This window comes from Lichenostomus cassidix, chromosome 2 (assembly GCF_008360975.1).
Source record: "Lichenostomus cassidix isolate B80296 chromosome 2, HeHo_3.0, whole genome shotgun sequence".
In the NCBI taxonomy this organism is placed as follows: Eukaryota; Metazoa; Chordata; class Aves; order Passeriformes; family Meliphagidae; genus Lichenostomus; species Lichenostomus cassidix.
In genome coordinates, this window is record NC_139482.1 from 63092085 (window position 1) to 63111219 (window position 19135).

General features: G+C 40.1%; 1 protein-coding gene and 1 long non-coding RNA gene across 3 annotated transcripts in view; one reads left to right on the forward strand and one right to left on the reverse strand.

Moving 5' to 3' along the window:
- DTNBP1 (dystrobrevin binding protein 1) overlaps positions 1-4456 on the reverse strand; it is a 64325-nt gene extending 59869 nt beyond the window's left edge. The window contains exons 1-2 of one of the 2 annotated variants that reach the window (XM_085051819.1): positions 4299-4456; positions 1041-1091 (exon numbers count right to left, since the gene is read on the reverse strand). In XM_085051819.1, coding sequence (XP_084907945.1) covers positions 1041-1091; positions 4299-4354 — 107 coding nt within the window. In that variant the 5' untranslated portion in view covers positions 4355-4456. Of the gene's footprint in view, positions 1-1040; positions 1092-3732; positions 4097-4298 lie in introns of those variants that run through there. The other variant, XM_085051818.1, reaches the window with a different exon arrangement.
- LOC146441492 (uncharacterized) overlaps positions 4437-19135 on the forward strand; it is an 85540-nt gene continuing 70841 nt past the window's right edge. Inside the window, exon 1 of the long non-coding RNA XR_014849931.1 lies at positions 4437-4918. This is a non-coding gene — a long non-coding RNA (uncharacterized LOC146441492). The remainder of the gene's footprint in view (positions 4919-19135) is intronic.

Below are 19135 nucleotides of genomic sequence, written 5' to 3' on the forward strand. Positions count from 1 at the left end.
ATGATACAGAGGATTCCTCAATCTGTTTAGAGAAAAAGATATTTCTCCCCTTGATCAGAGGGTCAGTGACAAAACTCCCACTGCAACACCACCCTTACTGCCTCTCCTCAGCTACCATCCATATGTTCTCAACCATCCTTACAATCAAGCTAAGCAATGTTTGTCCCTGAACTTTCCCAGCAAAGCAAAAGCCACTGCAGCAGTCCCTTGTTTCTGATGATTCAAAAGACTCAACCTTCACCCATCCTTAGTTTAGTCTTGTCCATACACCTGGTCTTCTGTTAAATAAAAAAATTCATCCAAAACATTGTGATTCAGAACTTAAGACAGTTTATTTCAGATGCTTTACTTTTAGCACTGGGCTTGTTTTTAAACTAATTTGTGTCTACGTTGCATGTTTTATTAAGAACATGCTTTTCACTGAAGCATATCTGAGGTGATTTGAAGAAGTAACTCCCACAGGTGTCATTTACAGACATCAAGTAGTCTATTCCTGCAGCTTATGCAGGTTGAAAAAATGAGCAGGGAACTAAAATGCAGGGGACTAAAAAAAACCCCAAAACAATGAAGGAAAAATAGACAAATCAGCACAATTCACAAAACTCCTTGAAACAGATAATTGAAGTATATCACTACACACATATTTTCCACAATAAAAAGGCTCCTGTTTCTGTTTTTACACTATGAAAACCCTGAGTTATCATTTTAGGAAATAAGATTCACAGAGATTGTAAACAATTACATTTCAGGGTACTGCAACTTGAATCTTCTATGAGGTACTACAACAACATTGCATATTCATTTAATTTAAATAGTAATTTATAAACTGATTTACAGCCATTACAAATTATTTAGGCCTATCAATGAAGGCTCTATTAAGCAAAGCATTTGCTTTGGTTAAGCTTTTCTGTTTTCAAAACAGTATTTTGTAAAGCTGTATGCAAATGTTCTTGCAATTGGCTCATATATATAAGCCACTTCAAGTTTTCCTTAACAAGAGCATCCTATATTAATGCTATATATAAGACATTCAGAAGTACCTCTGCCTGCTTTTCTTTGCATCTCTTGATTTGTCGCCCAAAGTCTTCAACCTACAAATCAAAGCACAAATTCATCAGACATTTACAACACCAAAAACAGAGAACAAATTGTTTGAATACATGTTAATTCCTGTCTATTACGGTTAATTTTGTTCCAGCTTGTTTCACAAATAAATCAAATTTCACTTAGTTTTGTGGAGACCCTCATATGAACTTATTTACACTGACACTACCTCTAAATCTTGAGATTTTTGGTGCAAGTGCATCAGGCATTTCAGTATGAAAAATTTATCGAGAGTTGTGTATACAAGTCATCCATCTCTCAATACAGTTTCCTTAGCAGACAGGAATTAAAGACCTGCATAGAAACAACCGCTCCAGCCCTGAGGAATACCATTTACAAGAAGGCTCTAACAGCAAGGAAAAGCATGACAGTCACACATACACATGAACCCGCTTGCCCTAAGTCTGCCAACACAAAACGAGCACAAGCATGACTTTTCCTGTGCCGACTTTCAGAATCTCCAGCAGCATCACCACAGTGCACTGCTACTGAGCACATCTGAGGCTTGGTTCATACATTTCAAACTGACTGGTATCTTGCTCCTCAAAAGCAAAAAACCCCTCCAAACCAACGAAACAACCCTCCCCTCCAACTCTTTCCACACTTTTTCAGACAACCTGTATATGCTAGTCAAGTTGACAGAGTACAGCGAGAACCAAAACCTCTGACTATTCCCTGACTACCAAGACAATGGCTGTCCTCCATCTTTATGTCCTTTGGAGTTACAGCTGTCCAGGACAGCAAAAGTTAGGAAGAAATAAATTACATAGACATGGGCAAGATGGAAACGAGCTATGAGAGCCAAAGGAATCCTCCAGAAAGATCTATAATCCTCACTGACCCAGGGACTGAGGAACAACCTACTATACAGATATTCAGGCTGCTACAAGCGGGAGCCAAATCACTCCCCCAGACTCGACCATCATGTATTTTTAAGGAACTAAAAGAAACTTCATTTTCTACAGCAAAATAGGTGGTTAACAATTTCAGAAAAGACATGCTAGGGCAGGTCTCTGCTCCCTCTTAGAAAGCTGTTTATAATAGCCAAGACTACTAGCAACAACCATAGCACAATGAGGAAGAAACGAAGAAACCCACTGCAGAAGGCAGCTGTGCAATTTGCCCTTCTCTACTGCCATGTTCCCCAGTATGCACTCTGGCCTGAAAAAGCAGCACTCCTCTGCATCCATTTTGATTGTTTTTCCCCCTCCTGCAAAAGCTAAGAGGTACATGGGTCAAAATTCAGATACCTTGCTCACACAGCAGACACAACTGAGCGGGAAAAGAAGCCACAGAAATGGCGAGTAATTCCAAACTGCCTTCTTTAAACCACACCACCCAGATTTAATCTTTTTCAGATTAAATACATGTTCAAATTACATACATGTTCCCTTATTCACTGGGAAGTGGTATTGTTTTCTTAGAAGTTGTGGAAAACCTTCCCTCTCACAATTTCAAGAAATTCAACTGTTCCACTTTGCAAGCAACTATGTGTAGTTAACAAATTGGCCACAACTTGACACCAGAAACACTTTCTTTGGGTTTTGAGAATTTGACAAGTTTAAGCTAAAGTCTCAACATTGCAAAATTACTTCTATTACCACTTTGGTGGGGTGCAGAACAGATTAATCCAGACCACTAAGAAATGAGGTTGCATTGTCTAGGAATGAAGAAGGGGCAAACCAGGTCAACTTGCACTCTGGCTACATGGGGACACTAAAGGAAAAAAAAGAAAGATGCCTTCCACAGCCTCTGTCACTGTGGTTCTGAGATACAGGCTCCCAACAGAAAAGAAAAAAGATTGCACTGCAGATGAAAAGACCACTTAAAGACGGGACACTGGAACAAGGGCGCATTAATGGAGCTGCCAAAACACAAAGATGGAAATTGTGAAACCAGGGACTTTCTCAGAGCAAACATTTCAACACAAGGAAGAAAGCAAATTAGAGACTATGCGGAAATATACTGACTCCACTGCAGCAATATATGGAAAAACAAATGACCATCAGATCTGGCATGTTGTAACCTTTCTGTTGTCCTCTCTCACCACGTGAAAAACACCCTTTTCAAAAGAGCCTTACACTGTACTATCAACTCCTCTGAGAAGCAAAAAAAAGGACAGACAGAAATAAAGCAATGCTTTCGTCTGTATTTTCCAGACAGTTTAATATTCAGTTGCTGTTTGGTAAAATGAGACAGATAATAGGTAAGCAACTTATCTGTTTGATTGGCAGCCTCTTCTACCAATTTCTCTTGACCATCATACACTGCTACGAGTAAGTCATTATAAACTACTAAAGTTTCTGAGGTACACAGACATTCCTCACTATATATGAATATTTACCACAGGAGTATTACAAGGCAACCTTAACATTGCCAAAGACCACACAGTTTTTAAAAGCAATTGATTACAACACGATACTCCCCCGTGGTTCATCACGAGCCACCAGCTCTGCAGCACAGGCATGACCTTGTCCTGCGGCCACTCGCTGACTTCCAGAGACACTCACTGGGCCACCTGCTTGCACTAAAAATAGCATCGACACGGGGCCATTCCAAATAAACCTCGTGAAGCAACGTAGGAAAAATATCCTTCTACTTTTTAGTGCAAGCGAGGAGCTGTTCCACCTGCTTATACTGCGCTTCTTTTCCCCAAGTGACAGCAGCTCCTCTTCCAAGGAAAAGCAAGTTTCTCCATGCACCAAGCGGCGCCCAGCAATGCTCTTTAAGCCATAACGCTGATCCATAAAACCTTGAAGGTCGGCTACTTCATAAAAAATGTAAGCGCGCTAATTGACCCCATTCACATCTCTTCTCACAACAGCGGTCTGTCTGTCCCTCTCTCTCTCCTCTCTCCCTGACCTGACCGCAGCTGTTTCCCGGGCACCGCGGCTCCTCCTCCAGCCCGAGCTGCCCGCAGGACTCGCCAGCCCGCCATCAGCCGGGAGCAAGGGGCTTTATGGCACCCTGGAGCCTTTCCAGCTGTCCCCGCACCCACGAGGGCACCCCGGGTGACAGACCAGCCCCGGCAGCGGGTCCCGTCTGCGCAATCTCCTCCTCTTCCTCCCTCCCGGTGCCAGTCCCCGCCTCCCCCGGCCCCGGTCACCTGCTCTCCCCCCCCGCCCGGCCAGCCGCAGCACGCAGACCTCTCCCGCTGCCCCCGCCAGCTCCGCCGTGCCGCAGGCGATACCCACCCGGCGGTGAGGTCCTGCTGGACGCTCAGCAGCCGCTCCCGCAGCGTCTCCAGCATCTTCCCGGCCTTCCCCGGCTGCGGAGGCCAGTGCCGGGAAGGTGGGGCGCGGGCGGGGCTGGGCTGCGCTCCCGCCTCCGGTGCCGCCTCTCCTCAGCCCGCCCCGGCTCTTCCGCCTCTCCGGGCTCAGTGTATCATCGCAAAGTTGTGAGCGCGAGGGATTACTGGGCAGAGCCAAGCGCGTCGTTCTGCGTCCCGCCCCGTGTGAGGTGGAACTGCGGTTAAAGCCCGGGCGGCTTGCGTGGATCCCTGAAGTAGCGTCTATTTAGAGGTTATTTTAAAGACCACAGGAAAGCCCCTCGGCAAGTTGAGACCCTCACCAGAATGATTTTGACATCAGGGACAGTAGCGTAGGAGTGAGCTCCTTAAAGATACAAAGTTGATGCAGGGACTGCAGCATCTCTTTGACGAGGAAAGGCTCAGGGAGCTGGGCCTGTTCAGCCTTGAGAAGAGGCAGCTGAGGGGGGACCATATAAATGTCTGTAAGTGTCTGAAGGGAAGATGGCGAGAGGATGGAGCCAGGCTCTTCTTGGCGGTGCGAAGCAATAGGACAAGAGGTAACAGGTATAAACTGATGCCCAGGAAGTCCCATTAGAATATAAGGAAGAACTTCTTTATTGTGTGGGTGACCAAGCACTGGAACAGGTTGCCCAAAGAGGTTGTGGTTTCCACATTTGGAGATACTCAAGATCCACCTGGATGCAATCCTGTGCCATGTGCTCTGGGATGACACTGCTTGAGCAGTGGTTGGAGCAGATGACCCACTGTGCTCCATTCCAACCTGACCCATCCTGTGAACTCAGGGAATCAGGCTTTGTGACGAAATCTTAAAAGTACAGAAAGCAAAACCACTGGGTCTCCCTGGGGTTGCCAGGTTTTTGGAGTAAGAGATAGATGACAACCTTTCAAAGTCCTTGCAAAGCACGGAGTTGGGTTTTCCATGTGTCCACTATTTTCTTTGGAGATCTTTTAAAAATACCAGTGATTCTTACAGTGACTGTTACAAATAGTAAATAACGCAGTGAAAAGTTTAAATTACATTTCTAGGTACTGTCTGCTCAAATAATAACTGTTTAGTCACTCAGCAAATCTTTAGACAGCTGAAGTGGAATCAAGACCTTTTCAGAACAATTGCCCAGTCTTTCTGAATGGCTTTATTTACAGTCACAGTAGCAGGAAGACAGTCCCACACCCTGTGTGTTTTCAGTTAGTATTTGAGTGATATGGACCTAGGTTTTAGATGGATCTGGGAAATCTCAGACTTCCATTTAATTGAGATTTCAACTTCTACAAAAAATGGAGATTTCAAAGTCAAACAGTTTTATTTGCTAACCAATTCAATTTTGGTTGAAAGTTAAAAAAAAAAATGAAGAGAAGGGCACTGAAATAATTTGTTACAAGGAGAATGTATGCAGAGGGGGAGTGCTGGGTGTGTCATTTGATACTGCAGAAGTATATTCAGGAGTGCTTTGAGGTACTTTGAAACAACTGGAAAATTGACACCATAATCCCAACACAGCTTGTGTGTTTTTAGGAGAGTGTGTGACCTGTAGATTGTTTCTGATTTGGCTTATGGAAAAAAAAATATTGATCTGTGACATAAATAAAAATTAAAAGCTAAATGCCTATTAAAAGAAAAATGTTTGGGTTGATATTCCAAAGATTGAAATTGATGTAGCTTACCTTATCTTGAGGTCAGAAAGACAGCTTTCATGGCAGACTGCATATGAAGGTCTGTGAAAGAATGTATGACATTAAGAAGGTATTTTTCTCATGCTTGATGTAACAACAATATCTGATAAAAGAGACTTCCCACTTGCCTGGGTGGTTAATTCTCCAGGCTAAGAGGGGAAGGCCTTGAATTAAGTGTTTTCTGATGTATTCACAGACATGCATTACAAATGCTGACAAAAGCTGTGCTATCTGGCTTTATGTAATATATGGAATTAAAGTGTTCAGAAGACAAGGCAGGGGTTTTAACCTTTAATTTGCAGCTTTCCTTTGAGAAGTCGTATGAATTTTCTTATGAATGGTTTTTGTCAGTGGTGGCCCTGCTAGTTTGCAGTGAATAAGAACTTTTAGATTCTATTGCTTTTTTTTACAGTTAGAGAAACTATTCATAGACTGCTGTACAGTTTTGTTTCCATCCCTGTGTAGAATCTGGGAGGTGAAATTTGTTCAGATAGAATTAACAGTCACAGTAATTCTAGAAGTACAAGACTGGAAGAGACTTCTAAAAGCACATGCCCTGCTCAAGGGCTTTGATGAATTATAAATACTCTGTGTAAAGTTTTACTTAGCTGGTTCTTAGGAATTTAAAATTAGGAGGTTTTGCAGACTCCTTATCAGCTCACATGTTTAGCTTGATCTTTTTTGTTTCTAGAGTGGTAGGCCTGGTTTTCTTTTTTTCATTTTGTAGTCACTTTCCAAACTTCCTATATGCGGTCTGATCTGGACATTCCCCAGTTGGTCCTGAAAGCTCAAGGCTATAGCATTTCCATCACTGAAGTTGAACTATATGGCTTCATTTTGAGCCCTACAAAAGTTACATATTTATACTAATTTAATAATATTTCTGTACAATAGCAATTTATTTGACAAACAGCTCTTAGACAGGAACAGATCCTTCAGGTGTTAATTCAGCACAGTGCCACCTAACATTCTGCCAGGGACTTTGGGTCAAGTTTTCTAGAGATAAAATTAATGCTAAATAACTTTTTAATATCAATGACCTGTTCTGCTCATATAGTAATTAAGTAGTTCACAGCTGGTTATTTGATATTAATTCTGACCTGAATCTGAGTGAGGACTTCCTAGTTTATTTTTCTGCTTCTCTGATACAAGCACATGTAAAATTTCAGGCAAATATTCTGTAACTGGCTATACTGGTCTGTACAACAAATGCCTAAGCATTCTGTGCTTTGCACATCTGTAAAGAACAGTGATATAAGTCAGTAGGAATAAATATTCAGAGCAAAAAGCACAGAAATATATTTGATTGTATAACCTTGGTGTCAAATGAAGATTTCTTTACTTTTCTAGATCAGCATCCCTTAGAGGCATAAATTAGGCTACATTTCTGTAACTGATTATGTAGCCTGAAGTCATCCTCATCATGCCTTTCCATAATTCCACCTTTTGCTAGGCTTTAGTGACCCCCATTTAGATTGACTTTAGATTAAAACTTGGAGAGAGTGATACTTCATAGACCGGGTTTATGCCTATTAAGCTTTTCATTGAAAGATGGTTTTAAATACTTTCCCATTCTGGTGATCTGATGTGGAATGTAGTTTGTTTGGGTATCTATCTGGTTTGTGTCTTGATCTCTTCTTTTGAGTGCAGCTAGCTTAATAACCTCCAATATGACATTCTCAAACTGACTAGAAATAGTGAACAAAACCCTCAGCCCTTTAGAATCTCTCAGGTTTGTGGAAGTAATTTTTGTCCTTTTCTCCTCAAATCTTGCTGATAGTATGGTTTGACAATCTTGATATTTTGGGTGCAAATGTATGACTTTTTAATAATCTGTAGAATATGATTAAAACTCGAGTAGTGGATATTATGGCTCTTCAATGATATACATATTTTGTTTAGCTAGCTGATTCTGTACTGGTATAAAGCCTGAATATTGTTAGAAATACCTGAGACAAACTTTAATTCTAAAAATCTGCTACTACTGTTTTAGTTGATAAAGACTTAGAAGTGTGTATGAGGCTTTGATTCAGCATTTCTTGCAGGAATTCCACTGCATGCTAAAAAGAAAGGTTGGCACTTATCAAGGAGTTTTATGTGCCCAAAACTTCAGCAGGGTTGCATGATATAAGTGGAAACTAAATTTAGCAGTACATCAGAAGGACTACCTGTCATAGTCTCACTTATCCTGAGGCCTCATTGCCATTTCTAGCAGCTTCTAAGATCTTCCTTTTCCAAATTAACCTTTATAGCTTTCTAATAAGAGTTAATTTCTGCTCTTACCTGTACTAACTCTTGGGGGTTTAGCTATATAATAGTCTCTGCAGTTGACACAAAGTTTTTATGTTATATGAAAAGAGAATTTTTTTTATCTCGATAAAGGAAGTTGTGAGGGAGGGATTGTTTTTTGTTTGTGTGGCTGGGTTTTTAAATCTTTTTTCCCCCTGGAACTAGCAGAATAAAAAAAATGGACAGTAATCATTACCAGTCCTGAAGAGAACTAGAAGAATAATTTCTTCCCACAAGTAAAAATATTCTTAATGCAGTTCACACAAGAATAGGTATGGGACTTAATCTTCAGGTTAATATAGGTTCAAAGACTTGGTTTAGATGTTAACTTTTTAATGGACTACCTTTTTGACAGCATGAAAGTTAGTTATGATTCTACATTTAATCCTTTTCTATGAAAAATTTGCAGATTGGCTTAGTCCAAACAAAAAGTTTATATGTGTAGTACCCTGCACTAAGGTGATGATTAAAACAGTGCTGTAATTGGTGAGCCCTCGGATAAGTGTGTTTTGCAAATGAGACTTAACTAGAGTACGAAATAATCAAATCGTATCTTGCTTCAGTTTCACTGTTTCTATTAAATAGGTGTGGAGGAGGGGAGGGAGGAAGGGCACATTCTAGCAATAGATAAAAGTAATGGTGAAATTCCTTGGTTCTCATCTCCCACTCTCTTTACATTGTATCTGGTGAATGAACACGTACTGAATTCCTACCTTTCTGACCTACAGGGAAAACCTGGGTGAGGGGGAGATATATGGCTCAACAGAGTTATGAAGCTAAACAGGAATGAGGATCCTCCTTCTGCAGTATCCTAATTGCTTTTGGGGAGAATATAAGAGCACATATCTTGGGACAGACATTTCCAAGGGCAGCCTACAGTTACACCTGACTGGTTGTAGTGGAAAAACATGTCCTGATGTGATGGGAGTGACCATCTCAGCATAGGTGCTGTGCTGCTCCTTTCCTGAAACCTACCCTAATTCAGTGGGATGACTTTTTATTTTCTTACTCTTCAGTCACAACTGTGTTTAGTCATGGAGATGTTGATAAAAATTTTGCCATCACCACTGAAGCTGGCAGACCCTGAAAAGTATTTAGAATGCAGCATATGGGCTCCTGTTATCTTTCCCCTCATCTTCTTTTCTACCTTCACTTTATTCCTAGTCTTTAACATTTTTGCCTTTTTTTTTCTTTAAATAGTCAGCCATGACTATCCTTTCCTTGGTGCTACTGTTGTCAGTGAGACAGTCAAACACAAATGTTAAACCTGCTGCTATCAGGTGTAAAACTGCATGAGACTGTGAACTCTGGCTGTTTTTCCACCAGTAAGCTTGCAAGTGAAAGTTGGGCCTGAAACTGTAATTTTTACTGTTACTGAAGTTTTCTGTCATTTTCGTGTGCTTTTACTATGTAAGTAAAGGAATAGATCAGCAATGGTCCCAGATTACTCCAGTTCCTTTTGTTTCTTACCAAATTAGTTGATTTGACTTTGACTTTGTGGAAAAGACCACAGAACAGGATTTTCTTCTCTCAAAAGAACAACTAATAGGAAGGCTACCTCAAAAATGAGGACTTTATTTAAAACTTTATAATTTGGATTCTTTCAGTATCTTCAAACTTCTGTACAATTAAATTCTTCAAAGTTAATAAGACAGCAGTTTCCAACAAGAAAGTGAGAGTCGTAACTCCAGCTGGTGAATGTAGTTCAGAGTGTGCTGATTTTGAGAAAAGGACAAAACATGCAGTGAACCAGCGAGTTCCACTAGAGGGCATGGCTGTGTATAGAAAAGCAAAATAGAGATCTGCTAGTATTTATTTCTCTGCAAGTGCATGTGTCTCAAATGAGCAAAATTTTCCTGATAATGTATTAAGTACAGTTCATGGCTTATTTCTTCTCAGAAACACACCTTAAATATCACCACTGTTTTGAGTGGCATCAAGATCAGTGTGTAGTGGCCACCTGGTATTAGACATGGTCACAGTGTTGTTTTCACAAGCTCCTTTCTCCTGGAGCTAAGGTGGGGAGATGTGTGTTACACTTGGAATTTTATGGACAATGTAGGTAATCTTCATAAAACCAAGCAGAGGCAAGAGCCTCATGTCCCAGCCTCGTGGCAGAATAGTAGTTTATGCCATTTCCAATGGCTCTCACACTGTCACTCCTGTGGAAATGATCTGAGGGGATGCACTTGGCAACAACTGGCTTAAAAAGAAGGCATGCTGCTGTGTCTAGGGAGGAGGACCCCATGGCCTTACAGAGTGCAGCTGCCAGTGCCAGACAGGTGTTAGTTAGAAAACATATTTGTATAGACTGCATAGGTTATATAACTAACCTGGACCCTGATGTCAAGGAAATTAAAAAGATGTATTAAGTATGAATGAATGAATGTCATACAACAATATTTGGAGTATTATTAAGTAGTTATATCAGGTCTTCTATTTTTATTGCACTTTTGAGTAATTTTCCTAGAGTACGCATTGTTTCCTATCATTAGATGTTCCCCATGGCTATAAAGCATAATTGATTGATTTGAGGAAAAAGTCGTGTGTTTTCTGTGTCATTGCAGTGCCAGAAAATGCTGGTGTGGCTGTAGGGGCATGATTACAGTGGCACTGGGGTGTAAAAGAACCTTAGCAGAACCTGTGTGTTTTGGAGGTGTTCTGGAAAGGACCCCCCCTTCCACTGCTCTGTTCCCTGTCTGCACTAAAAAAACTCTACTGGAGTCTCTGTGCTGGTGTAAGGGAAGCAGAGAAATGCTGATGGCAGAGAAGGGATTGCAAACGTGTAGGAAACTGCTGCAAGTGGGTGGGATGTGTCATGAAGCACAAGGGGCTTTTAGTCAAATAAAATATACATTTCCCCAGTGCTTACTGCTCTGTTTAAGTTATTCTGTGTTACTTCCAATTTGCTATTAACGTGACCAATTTCTGTTTCCCTGGATGTCAGAAGCATGGTTTGAGGGAAGTGGAATGATACCCAGAGTGAGATTCTTGAAGGACAAGCATATTATATGTCAGTTGTATTGATCAGAGGCAATTAGCTCAGCCAAACCCAATTAGGACACAGTTTTAGTTTTAGGCACACAGACATTAATCACTCATTATCCAAGTGAACTCTAAAAGGAATTACAACAGACTGACAGAATAAAATGGCTGTCCCTTTGCTGTCAATGGAGGAGTCTTCTAGATTTGTATTTGGTAATATACTGCTTATTTCACTGACTTCCTCTTACATTAAATCTACTCTTGTTTTTTTGGTTTTTTCCATCAACAAGATCTTAATCATCTGTCATTCTGGCCTTTCTGGTGACAAATATCATCCCATGAGTGAATTTAATGAATTTCCCCCCCCTTTTTTTCCTCCCCTGTTAACTCCTCCCCTTGGTTGCTGCTCTTGCTTAAGGCAATTTTTGTTGAAGCCTTCTGGCTGACTGCCTAGCATTTGGCTAATAACTCTGTGCAATTGTCAACTTCATACTGTTTCAGCGTTTGAAATCAAATTCTCTCTCCTCATTTTATATGGGTCTGCTGTTTACTAGTCCATTATGCATGGAATTTAATCCACTTATGCTGTAAGTAGCCTGGAGACAGAGCTGGGCTTTTTTTATCATCATGTTGTATTTTATTTATTGAGCATAATTCAGTTTGAATGAAATGAAATTAGTCAGAATGGTTCTTGTACTTCTGCAAAACTTTCTTATCACAGTACATTTTGCCAGATTGATTTATTTTATCTATTTACAGTTGTTGTGACAATCCAGAGTTGCTTTACTAGCTACAGTAAAAGTATCTCATCCTCCTGGAAAGTACTCCATATTTCAAATTACATAGCTTCAGGCTGGACCTGAGAATTGCACAGGCAAGTTTTGATTTAAAGTGTTGTCTGCTGGCTCTCTCTCAGTTTTCTTTTCCATCTTTTTCTTTTTTTTTTAGATATGCTTTTAACTTGGAATGTGGCTATCACTGCTGAATATCAAGGTCCATAGCATAGACAAATATCGTTCATATGAAAAACGCTGAGACAAAGAGGCCAAATGCTCATATTTAGATGCCTGAAGTTATGACATGGGCTTTTGAGCTCATTAGAAGTGGGATGTGTCCATTCTGTGACATCTGAAAATAAAAACATTTCAGTGCCAAATTTAAGATACAATGTCATTCTCTCCTGTGTAATCCAGTACACAAAAGGGAAAAACTGTATTGGACCTGCCTGTTGATGGTATACTGCTGTCAGATTTAGTATCGGCTTCTGTAAAAAATCTTCATGGTATGGACTTTCCAGGAATGAGAGAGTGTGGGGTTAATGTTGTTCAGACCAAGGCTCTGACATGGAATGCATGGGAGGCTTAAAGAGTCTTCAGCAAAATATGTGTACTTAAGTGGGAAAGATGAAATACCTTGCCTTGAGAGATGCATCTGAAACCTTGCCTTATCTCTGTAGCAGAGATAAACAACATTTGTGGCAGAGTAAGGGAACTAGGTAACATGTGAGAATATTATTTTTGTTCTCAGATGAGTTATAAATGTTATTCATAACCAGAAAGCTTTCCTAGTATGTATACTTTTCTAAGATAGTCGCAGGCCTATTGGGAAATGACGATAAAAATAAACTTAGAATATTTCCAGCATGGCCTTGCAACAAGGAATTTTACTTCTATCAGAAATTATTGAAGTTCTTTCAGTACAGTGTATCAATCATTGTTTCAGTGATTCATGTATTCGACTTCTAACTTTTTTAATGTTAACATTCCTATATTATTGTTTACATAACAATAATATCCATGTCTAGCAGCCAAATACCCAGTTGTTCTCATAGAGCAATTATTTGCCATTCAGCATGTGTTTATGGTATACATTCATTGTGTACTCAGGCAGCATGACAGGGAGATACAAGAACCCTGAACTGCTCTCAGGTTTTAAACTAAAAACAGGTTTCACTCCAAAGATAAGTGTTTAAGGTCTAGCTTTAAGTCTAGCTTAGAGTCCTTTGTTCTTTCATCTCTGAATCTGTTAGTTTCATAAAATATCAAGTTTTTATTTATTCTTTTTCAAGTTATATCCTGCATCCCATAGCTTCCACTAGGAAAGTTTTCACTGAGTAAGCAGTAAACAGACCTAAATGCTGCTGTTCGTATTGGCACTGTTTGTACATATCAAAGACTTTGCTCACATCTGTCTTGATGTTGCAAAGTCACCCTGTGTGTTTAAACAATATGTTGAACAGGAAGAAAATACATTCTATGAATATAACTGCATTCAGTGGGTCCTGAGCCAGCAATGTGCCCTTGTGGTGAAGGAAGTTAATGGAACCCTGTGCTGCATTAGGAGGATGCCCTGGGAGTAGTAACAGAAGGTCAAAGGAAGTGATCTGTCCCCTCCTTTTAGTGCTGGTAAGGCCACACCTGGAGTGCTGTGTCCAGTTCTGGGCTCCCAGTACAAGGGACATATGGGCATAGTGGGGAGAGTCGAGTGAAGGGCCATAAAGATGATCAGGATACTGGGGAATACTTCCAGTGGAGAAAGGGTGAGAGAGCTGCTGCTGTTTCACCTAGAAAAGATAAGGTTCATGGAAGACGTTATCAAGATCTTATCAGGTATCAAATACCTGAAAGGAAAGTAAGAAGAGTCAGGCTCTTTTCACTGGTGCCCAGTGACAGGACCAAAGACAAGAGGCACAAAGTGAAACGCTGGAGGTTCCCTCTGAACATCAGGAAACACTTTTTCACTGTGAGAGTGAATAAACACTAGCACAGGTTGCCCAGAGATGTGTTGGACTTTCCCTCCTTGGAGACACTGAAAAGCCATCTGGGCATGGTGCTGGGCAACTGGCACTAGGTGACCCTGCTTGGGTAGGGGGCCTTGGGCCAGATGGACTCCAGAGGTCCCTGCTGAAACAAACCCTTCTGTGATTCACTGATGTCAGTATAATCTTGTTTTCTTGGAATACCACGTTAAGTTTTCTGCTTATGACTGTTTATGGATTCATTGGTACTTCCTTTTCACTCATACATGCAACTTTTGGAAGTAGCCTGAAGGTACTGAAGTAACCTGAAGTCTTCAGTACACTGAAGACACACATCTTTGCAAGTAGAGGTTTGCCTAGATTTTATTGGAAAGGCTGAGCTAAAATGGTCATTCTTTGATTCTTGCTATAATGCCTTTACTGTAATGCTTTAATAGCCAGTGCTATGTTTTTTACTTTCAATTAATCATCAGTCTCTAGGAGTGATTCAGTAACTTCAAATTAGCTAATTTGATACTGAGAGTTCTGAAGATACTTTCTGAATATCAGTAAATGAAGATTCAAATATATACAAACATACAAGATTTTAAATATTCAGCAGTTACTTATGGAATTGTTGTATAACTAGAAGTCAGGTCTCATTGTCCTAGGTTGCAATATAGATGTAGTTAAGTATTCTATTACCACCAGCTGTGGGCCGTTTGCTGCCATCACCTGCTAATGGCCCACCCCGGATGACAGGCAATGGGCCATCAGGGACCCACCGTGTGACTCATGGACTTACCTCATCCCATTGTGAGATGCTCTGCCCAGGAGGGAGGAGCCAGGTGTTCCCACCTGGATATAACCTGGCCTTGGAACTGCCTGAGCTAGCCCTGTCTACTGGGTTCCCAGAGGACCAGAGCTACCACTGGATCTTCAGCTGGAGACTAGACCTTCACAGGATCACCGCTTCAACTGGACTACTTCAGTTGGACTGCTACTACCACCCTAACAGGGTGTTAGGTTGTATCTGACTTTTTCAGTGCTTTTCCTTGTATTATTTCACTTATTTTTAATTTCAGTCTTGACTTGTGATCTCCCACTGGTTTGTTTTCAAACCAATACACTCATCAAGATTCTCAGCTTTATATATTTATGTTAGTCCAGCAACTCATTTCAGCATGAGACTCCCTGCATTTTTTTTTTTTTAATTACTATGACAGGCCTAAATATGACTAGGAAAAAAAGAAATTATAATATTTTATGTATGTAGGTATAATGTGTGTGCATATATGACTTCATGTAATGGCTGTAATATTTTCATTTTTGCAGTAGCAGAGGAAAATATTAGATACCTAATTTGTATCAGACCATTTTATTGTTTTACAAAAGTTATTTGATTTTAAATAGGCCATTCAGTGTCTTCAAATTGTCAGCTAGGCTGAAGAACAGACACTGAAAAACAAAAAGCAATCCAGCTTTGTTTACTAAAATTTAGTGATTCTATTGAGTTAATATGATTTGAGTTTACATACAGGTATTGATGATGCCATTAGTCTGTTCTGTCATTACCAGAATAAGAGTGCATCTCCTACTTCCATTCATTCTCTTGTTAGAAAATCCTTTTCAACAGCTCTCAATTTACATTTCCTTGGTACTGTAAAAGAGAGCAACCCGTTTTTCATGCTATTCACAAATGAAACATAGGCCCTCGTAAAATGCATCTTATTGTAAATATATCATCACTTAAAGAAATATGGACTAAAAGGCAGAATCCATATGTCTTTTCCATAAGAGATTAATACATTCTTTTATTCAAGGCAAAATCTGCAGTTTTAAGATACCAAAGTTAAGTCGTTCTGTGAACAGTGGAAGTAATGAAGTCTTTAAAACTATTTTTGTCTCCCAGATTCCTTAGTCCTTCCCATTCTCAGTGCTCAAGTACTTCTTCCAGCTCCTTTTCATGTCTTTTGCCAGTTTGGCTGAGAATGTGGCAACATATGCCGCTGCTGAAATAAGCGTGTGCTGATTGCCTGTTCATTATATCCATGGTGATTGGCCAACTGGCTGAACTGCAGCTGGCTTTTCCTTAGTGGGAGCACTAATTTTGATCCATCTCGAGCAATCAGTTTTCACAAAATGTATGGGAATTTTCTGTCTCTGAGGACTGTGTATCTCTCTGAAGTTTTAAATACTCAGGGGACTCACAAGTTTAGGAAGGGGAGGCCATGCATTACAGTACGTTGTGAGCTTCCTTTGACACTTCCTTGGGAAAACAGGTCCAAAGTCACTGTCACATAATACTAGCAGCTCAGAAAAAAATCTCAAAGTCCATCAAATTTAATAAAATTATCAGAACTATTAGATCTAGCCCTAATTACTCAAGGCAACAGAATGTCTTTTAATTTTGTAGTGTCGTTAGAGGGAGAACCATTTGAAGAGTTTTGATATCTGCTGATGTTAGTGACGTTACATGAGCGTAACTAATTTTAAAGTTTTAAAAATTTTAAAATACTATTATGCTGTCTTTGCCAGAACAAGTGAAAGATGAATCCTGATGCAGCGAAGCAAAAAACTCCAATTATAAAATGACAGATATATCTCTAAAAGGACTTTTGCAGTCTCATGAGGTTAAAAACATGGATGGTCAGGTCCACTGATATATAGGCACAAGGCAGGCTCCCATTTTTCTGAACAGAACTCTTTTCTTTAAGGACGCCATGACCTGCAATATCAAAGCAGTACACATTTTTGTCTAAGGCTAGCTTGCATCGCATCTAGAGTTCCTTTATGTCTGTAAGGTGGGATTATTATTTTCCTAGTACAGCATCTGTATTAAGTGATTTCAAGGTGCTGCATTCCAGATATGGCAGGAGGATTTCTCACTGCCTCAGCAACCTGGAAGTCCAAAGCTCACAGTTTTCAGACATGGAAGTCCTCATCTTCCCTGGAGCATGGGAGCTGTCTAACAGAAATTTATTAGCCTGCAGAGTCTGACAGGTGAACAAGGTTCCTGCTGAGCAATTTCAGTGAATAGATGCATTCTAACATAAATTATCTTTTGTCAAATTGGCATTTATCATTTGAAACCTGTTTTTCAAGAATTTTTCGAGCCAGCTCTTGCAAAGAGAAAGAGTGGAGTTGAATATTAATATTCCTTAATTTGGTTATTTGCCATGGTGCCTTCTTTTAAGAAATGAATTTTTCGTTTTCTCCTTTTCATACAGCTTACAGCTTGGTTAAGTTAATTCCATTTATCAACCATTAAAGTTATTTGATGTAAGAAACAATACTCTCAAATGAACAAAATTACTTTATTGCCTATAAACTGTAGCAGTTATCTGGCATACTGAAACAGGACTCCCTGTTGATAGTCGGAAAATTATGCTTTGTCTTGCCTAAAGACTGCTTTCATCAAGGCAATCTTGAGTTTAAGGTGCAGTAACTATTGCAAAAGCTTTTCAGAAACATATTGGAGCTGAAGCAACAGATTCCTGCTGATTTTGGGGATTTGTTTCTGTGATGGGTTGATTGTAGCTAAGGAGCAAATTTCTACCCAGCTACTCTCTTACTCTCCACTCCTCAGCAGGACACAGGGAGAAAATAAGAAGAGCAACAGGCACAGGAAAGTTCATGGGTCAAGGTAAAGACAGGAAGATTACTTACTGTTTACTGTTATGGGCAAAATAGACTTGGTGAAAATTAATTCAATCTGTTCCCAATTAAAATATATTTGGGTAGTGAGAAAGAAATGTTACCTTTCGTCCCCCTTTTTCCCATGCTCAGCTTCATTTCCTTATACCAAACTTCTCTGCCGTGTCATGGAGGGGCACAGGTGAGGGTGGGTGTGCACATTACAGTCAGTATGCAGTTATTTTCTCTTTGCATTTCATCAAATCGTAGATTCATCAGGTAGTTTGTATTAGAAGGGACCTTTAGAAGTCATCTAGTCCAATTCCCCTGCAATGAGCAGGGACATCTTCAACTAGATCAAGTTGCTCAGAGCCCCATCCAACCTGACCTTGAATATTTCCATCTGCTACTTCTCTGGGCATCCTGTTCCAGTGTCTCACCACCCTCACAGTAAAGAATTTCTTCTGTGTACCTAATCTAAATCTCTATTTTAGTTTAAAATCATCATTACCCTTTGTACCATCCCAACAGGTCCTGCCAAAAAGCTTACACCAAATATAGTTTCTTCCTCTTTTCCTTCCTCTAATATAAAATACCAGTAATTGAACAGTATGTAAGAATAGTAACTGTATCAGAATAATTTCAATGTTATACAGGGTATTGCCAAGACTCAATTTTTAATGCTAAAAGTAGACACTCACAACTGACTTAAAGAGGATTCGTAGTTCCTGGTCTCTTTCTCTATGGAGAAGAACTTGGTGTGAGATTAATTTTTGAAGATGGAACCCAACCACAAGCTGTGGTCAGTTCCCAGTTCTACAAGTTCATTTCTTTAGCACGTTTCAAACCAACTGATTAGTCACTATGTAAGTGATCCCTTTCCATCCCACAGACTCAAACACAGAATTCTTTGAGGAGCTCAGGGAGATTATACTGTCACAGTCATAGCTGTCTTCAAAGAGAGCTGTGATAGCAAAAAACCATCAGACCAGTGCCTGCTTCTCATAGATTTGAGAAACTGCACTTGTTCCCCCAGCCCACTCTGCTGTTTGACACTGGTCATATCCTGGTTTTGTACCTGCAATGGGAGCTTACGTACTTCCAAACCTCCCAGTTTACTACAGGTTGCAGGAAAATGCTGTGGCCTTCTGGGCCCAGATGAGCTATTCAATATGCCTTTGCACTGGTGGCACCTAAAAAGCCAAATGCTCTGGCCACTCAGTCAACCCCTTGTCACAATCAACATCCTGACTGTCCTGCTTAATACAAAAAAGAATAGCCGAAAAGGAACTTGAGGCCACATAGGTAGTGATTAATTAAACCTAAACATTCTATCTCAATGAAGAAACAATCTCACTGGCATCCAAAACTAAATGATTCCCTCTTCTTTTGAAAACCATGCAATTTGTAATGCCTATTTTTCGTGAAATTCATCTTTGTTA